The sequence below is a fragment of the Suncus etruscus genome, chromosome 2, assembly GCF_024139225.1.
Source record: "Suncus etruscus isolate mSunEtr1 chromosome 2, mSunEtr1.pri.cur, whole genome shotgun sequence".
NCBI lineage: Eukaryota > Metazoa > Chordata > Mammalia > Eulipotyphla > Soricidae > Suncus > Suncus etruscus.
The window spans coordinates 25,954,656-25,972,047 of NC_064849.1; the positions used below are offsets into that span (position 1 = coordinate 25,954,656).

The following is a 17,392-nucleotide window of genomic DNA, read 5'->3' on the forward strand; positions in this document are numbered from 1 at the left end:
ACAAGCTGACATTAACATTGACTTCCACAGTGGGGGGAAATATTTCACAGAGGTTAAGATATTTCATGGGGGTTATTTTTTTCTATTTATGGCTTGAGTAGAGAAACTACATAAAATGTATTCACTTCATTTTTCTCTTCTTTTGAATTTTACAGGATAAAACCAATTACTTGGATGACAACAATAGTTTGGATTTTTTTTTAAGTAAAAACTTATGTTTTGTGATTGGAATGTCCTAATAAAATTAGTCATTCATTATCTGTCTTCTGTCTCCCATAGGGATTTTTTGAAGAAGAAGAAGGTAAAGAGTATATTTATAAAGAGCCTAAACTGACAGGTCTCTCTGAGATTTCCCAAAGATTACTCAAGCTCTATGCAGATAAATTTGGAGCAGATAATGTGAAAATAATCCAGGATTCTAACAAGGTAAAGAAAAATCACTATGCATTCAAGTTCAAAGAGCTGACTTAATATTTGTAGTTTTTAACCATATTTATTAAAATCGTAATTTTCTGCCTGATTTAGCAAAGGGAATTACTTGAACCCTGTTTGAATTTTTTTTTTAATTGGTTGGTTGATTGGTAATTTTTTTTTAGTAAAAAAACATTGCATGTGTATATTTGACATGTATAAGTAATCTGAAAAACAACTTGCTAAATTCTTTACTTCTTTGGTACATTATTTGCATTTAAATTGCAGCTAAAGGTTGAGGAATTTGAGGAAACAGCAGAAAAGTGTTTGTTCAGTCATAAAGGTTTTCATGAGTCATAGAAATTTTTTGATTTTTTTGTCTGTTTTAGTTTTGTTTTGGAGACACATCCTCAGTGCTCAGGGAATACTTCTGGCTCCATGCTCAGGAATTACTCCTGGCAGTGCTCAGGAGACCATATGGGATGCCAGAAATCGAACCTAGTTTGGCCACATGCAAGGCAAATGCTCTACCCGCTATGCTATCACTCTGGCACCCGAGTCATAAGAGTTTTGAAATTTACGCTCTTCCTACTGCAAACTTATCAATACATTGAGCTACTATCTGATCATGCAATTAGCCTCCTCAGGACTCAAGAAAGCAAATGCTGAATTATTTGAATCTTCTTATAAGATTATCCAAACTCTTCTGATATGCCTTCCGTAAGCAAGTGAAACTCTATTAAGAACTTACTGCATACCAGGTCCAGAACTAGGTGCTCCAGAGCTCATTGTTCACCAAGGGATAAGAAGAGAAAGATGTGTGCAAACAGCAGATGACACTGACTGCATTGAACAGCATGAGAAACAGCATCAAATGATGTAGGCAAAGCTTAGGACAGAGCACTCCCTAAACAGTTTATGCCTGGTTGTTTCATGCTTTACAGAGATAGTGTTTTAACAGGGAATTTGGGGGTGAAAAGGGGTTATATTGAAACAAAGAGCTTTTGGTGTAGCTCAACCCCTGCAATGTAAGGGAGTCGTGAAAGAAAGGGGTGCATTAAAGCAAGACATGTGTTGAAAAGATTGGTTGGCAATAAAGGAAACATGTCAGTTATCATGTATGTGGTTGACCCTTGTTGAATCCCCAGCACCACATGTGGTTCCCTCACAACTGTCAGAGGTGACCCTGAACACCAACAGGTGTAACCCAAGAACCCAGGAATAAATTATAAATAATTTATAAACAATAATAATAAGACAATCTGGAGGGAAATGGTTGACAAAAATGAAGCTGTAACAATGGGTTTACTCAATTTTATTAGCCTGTCTTGGGCCATCACAAAGCCCCTTTTTGTCAAATTTATTTTCCACTTCTTATTTTACATAGCTTTTATTTAAATGGGTCTAGTGGTTGTTACAAGTATATTCACAGTTTGGTTTGAAGGACACACTACCCTTTCACATAAAGTTTGATTGACTAGAACCAGAATAACAGTGCCTTGTCTGAGTCAGAATATAAACAGAGTTTCTAGTAAGAAGAAAAAAAAATACCAAATTTGGAGTGAGAACAATTGAATCATCACTTCCCCACTCCTGCTGAGCCATCTTGGAGGAATTGACCAGCCACTCTAAAACCCCATTTCTTTTATCTATACCCTAGTGACAATTTTACCAAAGTTACAGTGTAATTATTAGAAACATTATAAGTGAGTGCTATGAGCTACTACAAATCTCAGGAATTAGACAGGTAGTAGATGGGTAATTTATGGAGATAAGTTTAAAAAGCTGGAAAGTTCTTTGATGAATTATAAGAAGAGATGTTAAAAATCCTCTCTTCTAACCCTGGACAGCCAAGGAGCAATCCCCTGGCTTTTCATACTGCCACTACACTATTCTCAGCCTGTCCTCTCTACTATTTGTCAAACTGATTCACCAAAGCAGTTAGTAAAGAAATTACATAGTATGTACCTGGCAGAACAGAAAAGGAATTAAACAAATTGAAAATAAAAATAGGTGCAGTCATGTGATAAAAATTAATGACTTACTCCACTAAGCAGATAAAGAGCTTGTGTCTACACTGCAGGACCACAGCTGACTGTGCCAGCTTAGGTGCATGGCTAAATCATTATCACAGAAATATCTATTTCAACTCTCAAGACACTTGTGCTCTAATCATAGGTGACATCATTGACTGAGAAAGAAAAACAAAGAATGAAACAATATGCCACATCTTGACATTTCCAACAGCCCTCATTTCTTGGTGAGCTAGTTCCTATTCTCTCTCTCTGCCAGGACACCAGCTGGGTATTCTTTCAGGAATCCCAGTCTAATTAATATGCCATGATGGCTCCATCGAGCCCCCTCCTCCAGAAGAAAGAGATATTCTCCTGCAGAGAACAATTGAGACAATGCTGAGTTTCCTTCTTTCAAGAGTCCCTTAAAGCTTGCCACTCAATTCTTTGCTCCTGCTATGTTAATACAGGTAAACCCCAAGGATTTGGACCCCAAGTTTGCCTACATCCAGGTGACCTATGTCACACCATTCTTTGAGGAAAAGGAAATCGAGGAGCGGAAGACAGATTTTGAAATGCATCACAACATCAACCGCTTTGTCTTTGAGACGCCTTTCACTCTGTCTGGCAAGAAACATGGTGGTGTGGAGGAGCAATGCAAGCGGAGAACCATCCTGACAAGTATGTCCAGAGGGCCTGCACTTATCAAGTCCCTTTAGGAGACAAGACATGTGGAGAACTGGGCATTTCCAGTTTAAACTGGATCATAATTTACAGTAATCCTTAACTGTGGCTTCTTTTTTTTTTTTTTTGGTTTTTGGTTTTTGGGTTACACCCAGCAGCACTCAGGGATTACTCCTGGCTCTATGCTCAGAAATAGCTTCTGGCAGGCTCGAGGACCATATGGGATGCTGGGATTTGAACCACCGTCCTTCTGCATGCAAGGCAAATGCCTTACCTCCATGCTATCTCTCCGGCCCCTTAGCTGTGTATTTTTAACATCTTTAACTGGTTTGCAGAAAGAGCATTAGTTGTTATCACTCTATGCTGTGCCAGGTAGATCCAATTTCTACTCCTTTATTTTTCTTTAAGAGGGAGAAGCTGAGGACTGTTGACATTGGTGATGGGATTGACCCTGAAACATTGTAGGTCTGAAACCCAAATATGAAAAATCTTTGTAGATCACAATGGTTTCAATAAGATGTTTTTTAAAAAAAAGAAAAAAAAGGAGGGAGACCATGAAAAGGCAAGCAAAAGAGAACTGATCAGTGGAGCTATTTTCAACACACCTCATATCCTGTAACTCTTATAGTCCTGAGGATCCTGGTATCAATGGTTAGGGAATAGGCTTCCTCTCCCCTGGAACTCTACCCAGTTAGTTACTGTCGAGATTTTATACCTGTGTGCTTCAGGCTGAGATTCCATAGCACTGTGGTATTTGTGCTCCTGCTAGGAGAGATGAATGCACAAGATAATATCCAATATACCTTACAATATTGTCTAGATTGGTTCTCATGCAAGTCCTCCTTCTAATGGATTCAACCTGAACTTAATGAGTGCCTATGGGGCACTATTATGGCAATTCACATTAGTAAACATAGTCCTTCTGCTCAGGATTCTCACAGGCTGGTTAGAGAGGAGCCAAGAAAAGCACTCTTTTCCTGGGAGCACAGCCTGAGAAATGAAGTAGGAACCCAGGGCAGAGCCTCCTGAGGCAGATGGAAGGGGAGTGGGCAAAAGCATTTTCAATTGATGAGAGACAAGGTGTCTTGAGAGGTGAGCAGGCCTGGATTGTGCAATAACATTAGGATAGCATTGACCTCCAAATGTTGGGAAAGTTCAACTTCAGTATACTTTTCCAGTATTGTTGAAAATGAGAAAAAAAATCCAAAACTAAATCAATATATATTTTAGCCTGTTCCCTATGTATTTAACCATGAATTTGGTGGGGGGTTTGTTTTTCATTAAGTTAATACTTTTTGTGGAAAAGGTTTTCATTTTAGTGTTTACAGATTCCTAATGTCCTGATCCAGTACTTAGAATAAGGACATGTTGGTCAATGATGGACAGGAGAATAATTTAGATGGAAAGAACTAGGACATAAATTAAGGAACTGAGGGCTGGAGTGACAGTTCAGCAGGTAGGTGTTTGCCTTGCACACACTCGACCTAAGTTCAAAAACTGGGACCTCCTTATGATACTCTGGGGCTACCAGAAGTGAAAGACCAAGAGTAAGCCCTGAGCACTGCTGGGTGTGACCAAAAATCGAAAAACAAAACAAAGCAAAATAAAAAAAAAAACAATTGACTGAAAAGAGTTCCACCTGGAAGTATAAAACAATGTACATACACCACAAAGAAAATTCAGAATGGAATGTGCTCTGAACAATGCTAGGATGCTGGATCCTCTGGCTATTAGTAGGACCACACATAGTCACTAACCCTCAATCTTTCTAATTTCATGTTGCTTCACTACAGCAAGCCACTTGTTCCCCTACGTGAAGAAAAGAATACAGGTCATAAGCCAATCCAGCACAGAACTGAATCCTATTGAAGTGGCCATTGATGAGATGTCCAAGAAGGTGTCTGAACTCAACCAACTCTGCACCATGGAGGACGTGGATATGATCAGACTGCAGCTCAAGCTTCAGGGAAGTGTCGGAGTGAAGGTGAGTATGGCCCCACACTGAGATACACATGGCCAGTGAAATGGCAGAAAACAACCTGGAAATTGTTTTTACAAAGGGTGCAAGCCACAGCTTATTAGTAACACCTTCCTATATAGTTGTGCCAGTCTCTACAATGTTGCTTCATTGTAAAAATGCACAATGACGATGTCAAACACCTGAAGAAAAGCTTTGTTTTTAGCAAGGGGTGTTCACATCATGCTATATTTTGAAAACTTGTGAAATGATTATACTTTTGTTGCTATTATTTAAAGACAGTAACATTTACCCTATTAAGTTCATAGTTCTGAGTTTTGAGAGTGGAATAGACATAAAACATGCACAAAACGAAGGGAAAATGCAATTCTTTTAGCTCTTAACAGTCTAGTATACCCTATTATATATACCCCTAGTATAACCTAGTATATATACTCATATAAATACCCTAACTCCAGATTCTGAAAAACGTCAATCTTCCCAGAGTTTCCTATTTTTCACAATATCAGAGGCTTAAGTCAGCTTTCTTCACTCAGCATTTGCGAATGGTTGACATTATCTACTCTGTGTTCCTGTGATTTGTTCTGCTTATGACTCACTCTTGCCCTATTGTTAGCCTGCATTGAGACAAGTTCATCCATTTGTCATATAAATTATGTGACTTGTTATTTGGTTTCCATGGTTAAGAATGAAGCCACTATAAACACTTAAATTGAAGTTCTTATATTTAAATATGTATTCTTCGAGCTACTATATGTAATAGAGTTGTGCATGTAAACATGTATATAAACATGTAAAATATGTTTATGTATATGTGTATATACATATCTGTAGTTATTTTCATACATATATCACTGTCTAGGCAACTGCAAAGGTATTTTTCAAAGAATGTAGGTGGAAGATTTTTCATTTCTAGTAGTGGTACAGGGAAGTGGTACAGCATCTACATCAACACTTGACCTTATGAGAAACAAAGAAACACTTTGTTTATTGTTGTTTAAAAAGTATGTTTTGAGGCAGTGTTTACATGACTGAATATGTTTTAGGAATATACTTTTATATCTCTCTAAAAATGTTAAGCACACTATACCTCCATCAAAATACCTTTTTCCATCCTGTACAGCCTATTGGATCCTGACCATCCTTTGTTCCTTCCTCCCATTCATTGTTTATTTTATTTTTTATTGAAGAACTATGGGATATACAGTTACAGTGTTGTTTATGATTGAATTTAAGTCATTGTCCAACATCCTTCACCAGTGCACATTTTCTGCCATCAAAGTCTCCACTTTCCCTTTCACAATCCCCTCTGCCTCCCTCACCTGACTCTCACTCATCTTTGATCACTCAGTTCCGTGGTCTGAGTTCAAAGGTTTTTTTCATTTGCTTTTGTCTATTTCCTTTCCTCTGCGTCTTTATTCTTGCATGTAAGAATGAGAACATTCAGTAATTATCTCTTTTCTTCCAAATTTAACTTAGCATGACCATCTTTAGTTTCATCTATGTTGTCACAAAAGGCAACTACACAAATGTCATCAAAGAAAAACTTTTCTTGGGGGGGTTCCCAAATAGAGCTTAGAGAGCCCTGAAGCCACTCCCTCTGATACACATCAAATGAGATGGCAGTTCAGTGCAAAGATCTGAGATATGGTGCCCTTCGGAGCCTACAATGCCAGGGACCACAAGGGCCACCCCACCATGTTTGGGGACCTCAGAGCTGCACTCTGAGATACTCAGGATTTCAGATACACAGGGTCTCGAATGCAGGTTGGAAGCATTCTGGACACTATATTATCTCCCAGCTCCAGAAAAGTCTTTCATAAGTTTAGCTGAAGTAAAATCTCTTCATCATACTTCATATTTTCTGGACCAGCTAAGTTCTAGTATGAATTCAAATAAAGGAATTAATAAACAAACATTCACAAATGATATGTTTAGACTTATATTGGAAATATTTGTCTTTCATGTCTTTTACTATAATTACAACAAAATTTATATATTTGTTTATTGATAAAAATAAATCATCTTAATCTAGCTTTCCAAGCTCTGTCCCTGGAACACTTACCTCACTTATTTGTCTCTTTTTCTTTTCTTGTCTCTTTATTTATTTCCACTCTGGAGAAGCCTGTACTCTCTCTCCCCTCATATCTTTCTAAGAAAGTTTCAACAAAAAATATCCCATTCCACAAAAAGGGAAAAGAAAGTGTGCATCCTGACAGGGAGCCAAGAGTTCTTAGAGCTTTTTGCATAATAGTAAATTGAAGAACATATGATAACTTGGTAAACATAAATGTAGCATTCAGGAAAAGTAAGGGACCAGAGATAGTACAGTGGGTAACATACTTGTCTTGCATACTGTAGACTCAGGTTTGGTATCTTGCATCTCGAATGTATGTCTCCTGAGCACCACCAGGAGTAATTTTTGAACAAGACCCTGAGCACTGTTGGGTGTGAGCCAAAGCAAAAAGCAAAAAGCAAAAACAAAAACAAAAAGAAAAACAAAACAAAACAAAAAAAACCAGGAAATCCAAATTCAATAAGATAGGCACAGGAAGACCTGTAGGCTTTTATCCTCCACGTCCTTGAAACTCAGGGCAGAGACAGTGTTAGTGAAACCAGAGAGGGAGGTAATCCCAGACACGCAGAAACTAATGCCCCAGTGGGGTAGAACCAGGGTCAGGTGAATATAGAATTCAAAGGAGTCACTGAAAACCTCAGTAATAAAGAAAATCGTAGCATGGTGCAATTTTTAAAACAAATGATAAGACCAAAAATTCAAGAAAGGATAAATATTTAAAAGTGGTTAAGAAAAGGTCAGTAGCCATGCCAAGTAGAGTGCCAGGTAGAGTATATTGGAACCTAAATGATCATTAAATTGGTCTTGAATCCCATATGAGTCAACTCTTCCTGATCCATTTCTGTCTGTTTTCCCTGTGGCTAACTCTAAAAATTAACAAGAATAATAAGTAGTTAAAAGCCAAAAGGTAAGAAAGCCATTGTTGTACACTTGTGAACAATTTCCCATAGACTATAGTCACTGACAATGGAATGTTGGCTTTGGAGGAGCCAACCCCCCACCCAGACCATTTCTTTTTTTTTTTTTTTTGGTTTTTGGGCCACACCCGGCGTTGCTTAGGGGTTACTCCTGGCTATCTGCTCAGAAATAGCTCCTGGCAGGCACGGGGCACCGGGATTCGAACCAACCACCTTTGGTCCTGGATTGGCTGCTTGCAAGGCAAACGCCGCTGTGCTATCTCTCCGGGCCCGACCATTTATTTCTTATTCCTCAGTGTCAGTCCTGGTCCTCAGAAAGACCTTGACACTGGCTCAAATATATTTTCTTTTTTTGTGTGTTGCTCTCTTCAAACTCACAAATCACATTAAGAGACTATAAGTGGAATAGGATATCTATGTAGCCTACTCCGACAGCATGAATTTGAATGTAACCAGTCACTGAGCATTAATTCATTCAGCAAATTTGATCTATGCTTCAACTGGGCCATAGTTCAAGCTAGCCTGCCAAGTGCCCTGCATAAAATGATGGTGCCACAGCAGTATCTACAGCCAACTACATGTTATTATTAGAAGTTTGCACTGTTTTAGTATTCTTTTAAAATATTAGGACTACAACCAACAAACTTTATTATACACCTGTCAAAGTACCAGTCTGGGACATGAGTATGAAGGGAATTGGTGGGAGGTAACATGTAAATACTGGTGAAAGAAAGTTGACACTGATGGTTGATAGGTGATAAGACATTAAATACCTAAAACTCAACTATCATTAACTTTGTAAATCATAGTACTTTAAAGTAAAAAAATGGGGGGGGGCATAAAGTAAAAGAATTTTAGGTGGCCATAACCAGTGGTGATCAGTATTGCTTCTGACTCTGCACTCAGAAATCACTCCTGGCAGGCCCAGGGGACCATATGGGATGCTGGGGGATCAAACATAAATCAACTGCATGCAAGGCAAATTCCCAACCTGCTGTGCTATCGCTATGGCCCCATAAACTAAAATTTGTAACTAAACAAATATTAGCCCTTTGAGCATTATAAACATATTTAACACATGTATTTGTTTAAGCTCTAAAAATGAGTCTAGTTTACAAAGATATAAATAAAATAGGTAGATAAGTATGTGGACATAAAAAATGTGAAAAATTATGTGAAGAAGTTTGGGAAGAATGACAGTGAATGAAGTCAGATTTAATTCTTTTCTAGCTTGTGGGTCAATTTAGGACAACAAATAAGAAAAATTAATGAGACCAAAGAGATATTATAGTGTTTAAGTCATTTGCCTTGCACATAGTTGAATAGAGTGCATTTATTTGCACTCTGTATGATCCCCTGAGCCCCCACCAGGAGTGATCCCTGAGTGCAGAACCAAAAGTAAATCTTGATCATACATAGGTGTGATCCCAAACAAAAACAAACAAAAATAAAAGATTAATGACAAGACTTCAAGGTAGGGGCCGGGCAGTGGCGCTAAAGGTAAGGTGCCTGCCTTGCCTGCGCTAGCCTTGGACGGACCGCGGTTCGATCCCCCGGTGTCCCATATGGTCCCCCAAGCCAGGAGCAACTTCTGAGCACATAGCCAGGAGTAACCCCTGAGCATCGCTGGGTGTGGCCCAAAAACCAAAAAAAAAAAAAAAAAAAAAGACTTCAAGGTAAACTGAGAGAAATCCATTGCTATTCCAGCTATGGAAAAGACTTAGGAAACAGGTGCAATTATTTTTAACCAATCTTTTCTCTGTAATAGGTAAATGCTGGACCAATGGCCTATGCACGAGCTTTTCTAGAAGAATCTAATGCAAAAAAATACCCTGACAACCAAGTCAAGCTTTTGAAGGAAATCTTCAGGTAAGCTTTTTAGTGTTGGACATGTTGTTTACTGAGCACTTTTACTCAAGGTATCATGATTTCCAACTGACCAATGCCCCTGCACATGGCATGTGCATCAGCCACTTGCCTCTTTTAGATAAAGTGATAGGTATAATCTTCCTTCAGTAACAATATTGCAAATCACAGTGTCTACATGAAGAAAAAGGAAGAGATAGAAAGAAGAAAAGTGTCTGCCACAGAGACAGACAGGGCCAAGGCTGGAATGGCGGGAGGGAAACTGGAGACATTGGTAACAGGAAATGTTCTTTGGTGGAAGGTGTTGTATATATTATGACTGAAGCTCAATCATAAAGAACTTTGTTTAAAATATAATTATTATAAAATGTCATCAACTTCTTTGATGCTTTTAGAGCCAAAAACAATAAAGGCATCTAAACTTTTTAAATAATGTAAAAAAAAAAATAAATTGTCCTTTTTATGGCTGACTATTGTTTGACTTGTCACTAAAGGCAATTTGCAGATGCATGTGGGCAGGCCCTGGATGTGAATGAGCGCCTTATCAAGGAAGACCAGTTGGAATACCAGGAAGAACTGAGGTCCCATTATAAGGATATGCTCAGCGAGCTCTCAGCAGTCATGAATGAGCAGGTGAGGCTTACCTGGGGTGTCACAGCTGTGGATACTTACAAAAGGTCCATTTTATTCCTCTCCAGAGTCTCTTTCCTTGCTGCTGAAATCACTATACCTTTATAGACCATGTTCTCTCTCCTCCTATATAACATGCTTTGCCTAAAAGTAGAGATGTGTGGGGAGATATACTTAGAATGAAAAGGGGGCCTAGTTGTCATAAGTTTTATTCAAATCCTGTGAACTGCTAGATTTTTTAAACATAGGGATCTTGTTAGACATAGAAGCACATTGACTGACGTTTCTATTGATCTTTAAAACCTCACAATTCCCAGGCTGTGGGAATTATTATCACAGTCCTGATACTCTGTGTCTCTGCATCGTGATTCAGAGAGAATCCCATTTCTGGGATCATGACTTGTTATTTTTAAGTAAATTAATATTTATTTATACAACTGTATTTGTTTTAGGAGTGATGGCCTTTTAATATCAAAACCCTCTGTATAGAGGCAGAGCTTTCTGAGGATGTGTATAATTGGAACAAAGCTCAATACCCTCACTCTATAAGCTGGTTAACATGACTTTTGGCATGTATCCAGAAAGTTCTCTGGGACTGCATACAAAATAGGAATCATTCAATAATCACAGTATTTTAGGGTGCTATAAGTCAAGTTGTTGAAAGTCAGGTTCTATTTTTGGTAAACCTACTTTCTACCATCCATTTATCCTCAGACTCTCAGCTATGGTACCCTCCACCTTTTAGAAATGTTCTTAAAAGAATAATTAAAGGGGTCAGATAACTTGTTCTCATCTCCTAAATCACTGTCTAGTGGCTGTTCATTATTAGTTTTAAATGGCCTAGGACTATCAACATGAAACCTACCATAGAAATCTTTTATGCTAATTGCATTTCCTATATATATGTATTTTTTATTATTTTTCTGCTTCATGCATACACATTTTAAATTCTCCAGAGTACCTAGATAAGCAATGGGTACTTATATAGAAGAGAATTCATCTTTCTGAAGCACTCCCTGCTAGTGGAAGAAGTATTGGTTTTGGATATTTAAGGACTGGTGGAAATTAAATATTTAAGAGAGATGCCTTGATAGCATGATGGAAGAAATTGTAAATCTGAGTATAGAACAGGAAGCACAAACTATGCCTCTGAAAATTTGAAGAGGGAGAGGAACAAAAGCTTGTCTTCAACTGTTAATTGCCTCTGACCTTGAAACCTTGGACAAAAATGCTTTTCTCTCTTTTTTTCCTGGCAGCTTTTTCACGGTCCGTGTTTATACAGCTTCTGTTCTTCTGTGTCTAGTATTTCCCTCAGTACTGTGAGCAAAAGTGGTATGTTTTACTTGCCTGATGTTTACTGTGTTCTTTGTGGCTTTCTGGTCTACCTATCTCTTTCTAACTGTTCAGTAGCTCACTCACCAAGTGGTTAGTGTTCTTTCTGTACTTAATTAGAACAATTTAGTTTCTTAAAGGTAGGTCAATATTTAAAAAAAATCTACTAATTAAAACTAATATAAATAACTTGATTTCTACAAAGAATAATTATGTCCCACTAACTTCTAAAATATATTTGAGCTCATTTTGCAATCAAACAAAGAATTACTATACTTAAATGTTAAAACAAAACTATAAAAGCAAGAATCATATTACTAAGTTTTCTGGAGAGAAAACCTTTGCCAAGAGAAGAGAATTTGATTCAGTGCTTCCTGAAAAGTGATGCAAATAAAAGAAAGTTGAAGCCTTCAAGGTTAACAGATCATATTATTGAAAGAACATATCTATTAGCAGAAGTTTCTATGTACATTTTTCACAAAAGTCTTTATATATAGGACAGTGACCACAGCATGATTTATGTCTTCAAAAACAGTTTTTCTTTTAAAAAATTTATTATATGTCCATTTAACATTTCTATCTTTAATCAAAATAAGGATAAATTATTTACTTTAATTCTGTTGAAGAGATTCTAGGGTAAAATCAAAGTAGATTAGAAATTATATTATAGAAATTATTACTAATACATATCAATTATAAGTAACAAAACTAAACTCCATAGCAAAATAAGCTATTTCTAATATAATTATGGATAAGAGGTTTTGAGTTTGGTGATATGATATTGAATAATTTTTGAAATCATAATCATGAATATCTAGCAAATGATAGTTCTGTAAATTCCACAGTATTTAAAATGTAGCTATTTGTCTCACTTCATATTTATAAAAAATTATGCTTTGACAATAGTAAACTTTATTAAAAAATACCATTGACGGGGCCAGAGGGATAGCACAGCGGTAGGGTGTTTGCCTTGCACTCGGCTACCCAGGATGGACCTGGGTTCAATCCCTGGCTTCCCATATGGTCCCCCAAACCAGGAGCTATTTTTGATCACATAAGCCAGGAGTAACCCCTGAGTGTGACCCCCCCAAAAATAAAAAATATCATTGACAACAATGTTTGTATTTGAACACTAGAAAAGGAAAATGTAATGAAATTTTAACTTGACTCTGTAAGGCAGGAATTTGCCATGACCTACAATTCATCAATACCTACAAATACCTATATCCTTATACAAATATTTAGAAATTGGTCCATATACAACAATAGATTAGTCCCCTCAGCATTTAAAGCAGAATTATACTGGACATACAGACACTGAAGTAAAACATTAAAGTAGAACTGATTATGCAATTTTATTCATTCAGAAAAAAAGATTAGCAGAGATGAACTCTGAAGGTTACTATTTAATGAAAGAACTTCCTTCTATAGAAGAGATAGAACAGAAGAATATGAATCCAAGTGTGTAAATAATAATTAAGGTTAAATTTCTTGAGTTGTTAAAGTGATAGGCAGGCAACAATTACCTTTACAGGCAGTCAGAATGCCACTTTATAACTTGGGAAAAAGTTAAGATCAAATACTCAATTCGAGTCTATTTCACCACTTACAAGGATGACAGCATGGTGAAGTCAGTGGAAATAAAAGATTTCAAAAGCAAACCACAGAGAAAGGAACAAATCTCCATGCAGACCAGAAAGGATATTGCTCTTCACTTTCATATGTACTCTTTGGACTCATTATTTACTAATTTATTCAAGAACAAAGGCATTTTCAGATTATTAGTGGTAGAAAATTATTATTATTATTAGTGGTAGAGAATTTTGGGGTATTCCTCTATGGAAATCAAAATAGCAATTCTCTCTGGGAAGAGAGTTAGTTATATGGAAAGTTAGAAAAATACTTAAACATTTTAATTGTTTGCTAAGTCTCTTCTATGCTAATACAGTTGACATGTGTTTGGATTTCTGTTGTCATCCCCATTGAGTTCGAATCTTGTAATTAAGAAGATAAGACAGAAAATTATATTAATATTACTTTCAAAAGCTAAATCAGATCAAGGTATGTTAACTTTAATGCAAACAATTAAATGGTTTTAGCTATTTATTTTGTTGCTAGAATTAAATAATATTATACATGTTTAAAATCAAATCAAATTTCAGAGTTCTTCAGAAGCATGCATAAAATTTTTTCCAAATGGTTATTAATACTCTGGTTTCTTTTCAGATCATATAAATCTTTCGCCTTTTCAAATGGTTATCAATTAATTAGATTGTATAGATGAAGATTATTGTGAAGCCAGGAGAGATAGTAACAAGGCTGAAGGTGCTTGACCTTGCATTCAGCAAGAGTGGCCCTTAAGCACAGAGCCAGGATAAATAAATAAAATAAAACTTCGCTAGAATATATAAAACATGAGCTTTAGAGAAATCCTTCAGGACTACTTTGATAAGTTCCTTTATAAAATTGGCAGATTCCCCCCAAGGGATATAAAATAAAACACTGCTCTGCTGTTTTTCAGTTGTACATTTTGAAATTTGAACATGGTTCTCTAGCTCTGACAACTTCGGTGTGCTCTTTTCTTCAATCCTAAGATTACATACCGGGACGACCCATCAAAACACGGAGTGGAGCAAACTTGCACTCGAGCCATTAACCAGCCAACCTCCGCATCCACCATGCCCACCATCTCCTCCAGTGCTGAAACTTGAAGCCAGGTCTGCAGCATCACACACATCTAAGAGAATTTCCTGGATCTGCTGCTCGCCTCAAGGAAGAGAACAAAATTTAATTTATTTGAAGTTTTTATGGTGTTAATATATTTTTGTTACCTCGCTAGCTTGAGAATTTTGCCAGCCTCCCAGATTTGCACATTTCTATGTTTTTTCTTTAAATAGCATTGATCAACCCAAGATGAATATTTACTATGTAATTCCCATGAATGTGTGGCTCAAAAGCAAACCAAAGTTTGCTAGCAGTTACATTATGTTCAAGCCAATTCCTAGCACTTGCATTTTAAAGGTCAAAGTGAATGTTTTTGTAACATTTAAGCATATTTGAGATGTAAATAGAATATTGTAAAATATATGGTTTTTACCAAATTTAAAAGAACCTTTTTAGTTAGTACTTATGAAAATGCTAAAATTATATGAGTAACATTTCAGATACCATTATATTAAAATATTTGTGTATGTGTACAAAAGTGTTGATAAAAATTAATCTTTAAAGTTTGTGGAATACCCTTATTTGTAATATATGTGCTTTTGAAAAGCAATTGGATGTGAAATTATGGAAGTATTTTGTTGTTAGAAATAAAATATGGTTACTTTGCATTTGGATCCCTCTTGAAAAGTGAAAGAGTTCCTACTAAAAGACATTGATTAGAATACATGTCTATTGATTGCAAAGCCACACTCATAAATTTTTGCTATTACTATTCTATGAGGAAATCAGGAAGATGAAAATCAAAACAACAATGAGATATGATCTCACATCACAGAGACTGATACACATCATAAAGAATGAGAACAACCAGTGCTGGCCTGGATGCAGGGAGAAAGGGACTCTTGCTTACACTGGTGGGAATGTCATCTAGTCCAGCCTTTCTGGAAAACAAAATGAATATTCCTCAAAAAAGTTAAAACTGAGCTTCCATACTCTCCAGCAATGCCATTTCTAGGGATATACCATAGGAACCAAAAACAGCATGCAGTAAAGTCCTCTGCCATCCTATGCTCATCACAGCACTATTTACAATAGCCATAATCTTAAAACAACCCAACCTGAGAACAGATGAGTGACTAAAGAAACTGTGGTACATCTACAAAATGGAATACTATATAGCAGTTAGGAAAAATTAAGTCATGAAATATACTTCTACATGAATGGGCATGGAGATTATTATGCTCAGTGAAATGAGTCAGAGGGAGAGGGATAGACATAGAATAATTGCACTCATTTGTGGGATATAAGAAAGATAAAAATAGTGTGGTAATATCCTGAGACAGTAGAGATGAGGATAATTAAGTAATTGTTATTTTTAAAAAATTAATGTAAACAAAAAAGAAGTACTGATGGGTCATTTCCTGCCAGGTGCTAAGCAGTTATTCCTTAGGCCCTTAGGATATTGAGTGACTGGTGTTAAATGAGCCAACCTACTCCTCATGTCTTACTAAGTCAGAGGCAAGAACACAAACATCATCTGTGATGCTCCTTTTAAATATAATAGGCCAGGGCTGCATTAATTCTCAAATTTTAAGTGACTGATACCATGATAATAATAATAATAATAATAATAATAACAATGTACAATACCAAAGGGTGCCAAGACTTCTGGTTTTGTCTTGTCGTTAGTTGGTAAGGTAGGCTAATCTGCTCTAAGGTCAAAATGTTCGCATTTTCCTCCTTGTCAGGATAACATGTTAGAGCTGGGCCTTGTTGTTAGTCCCGCCGTATCAAGGCTGTCCCGGATAAAGTTTGTTTCCTGCAGCTGTTGTGAAGAGCTGTGCCGTTTCTATGTCGGGGCTCAAGGGTTCAAGGCTGGATGAATGGTATCTAATCACCTGAGGTCTAAGTTGATTCCACATGACATATTTTCAAGGCAGGAGATATCCCCATATTGTAAACAACTATGAGTTCCTATCTCTAGTAGATAGGAGCTCTTTTTTTATTTTTATATGTAAGATTTCCCCTTTACTTAGTGTGCCTTTGCAGGGGGAAGTGGTGCTACATTATAATGTCTGTATATTTGTGGGTAGATTGATGGGATAACCGAAACAGGTCACATACCCAAAAACGAGGGGAAAAAAAAGGGGGGGGGGGAATTAAAAAAGTATGTGCTCACCAATATATATGTAGGACAATCATTTAAAAAAGATAAATAAATTAAAAACAAAACAAAACAAAAACAAACAACAAAACAAAAAAAAAGAAAAAATAAAAATAAAATAAGTTAGCGAAGTTTTTAAGGAACCAAAGTGGTGCAGAGGACTACCTTACATTTGGGGGAGAGCAGGTAAAGAGGTAGTGTATTACAGGTTTTATGCCTATGTTGGAAGTACAGTTTTTCCCATTGTCTTTTGGGTTTTTCTTGTGGTGTGTGGGTTCCCAGGCATCTTCCTAACACATCCCCTGACCTTCTTCAGATTATTAAAAATTTGCGGCAGGGAGGTCTTGGAAGAGTTCTTGCATTGGGGATACTTTTGGACCTAGGCCCAGTTTCAAGGAACAGTCCGCGTTAGGGAGAGTTAGTAGGGAGGGCCTCGCAGCATGAGTCCACAGGGGAGTTGGCTGTCTTTTCTTTCAGGAGACGAGGTGTGGGTTTATCTGGGTGTCCCCTCGCCTGGGTGCAGGGTACTGGTTCGTTGGGTAGGAGGTCGATCTTGATGCCTAATAGAATAAGGACTGAGGGTGAAGAGTTTTAATATGGTGGGAGATCTGGATGGGATTGAGGGGTAAAGGGATAGTTGGATTTCCGGAGGGGAGA

The 17,392-nt window shown here is 37.0% G+C and overlaps 1 protein-coding gene across 1 annotated transcript in view; it reads left to right on the forward strand.

Annotated features, from left to right (window-relative positions):
• Positions 1-15,239, forward strand: part of DOCK10 (dedicator of cytokinesis 10) — a 299,752-nt gene extending 284,513 nt beyond the window's left edge. The window contains 6 exon segments of the mRNA XM_049768172.1: positions 280-426; positions 2,894-3,104; positions 4,901-5,091; positions 9,848-9,948; positions 10,440-10,578; positions 14,502-15,239. Coding sequence (XP_049624129.1) covers positions 280-426; positions 2,894-3,104; positions 4,901-5,091; positions 9,848-9,948; positions 10,440-10,578; positions 14,502-14,618 — 906 coding nt within the window. The 3' untranslated portion in view covers positions 14,619-15,239.
• Positions 15,240-17,392: the final 2,153 nt, after the last annotated feature.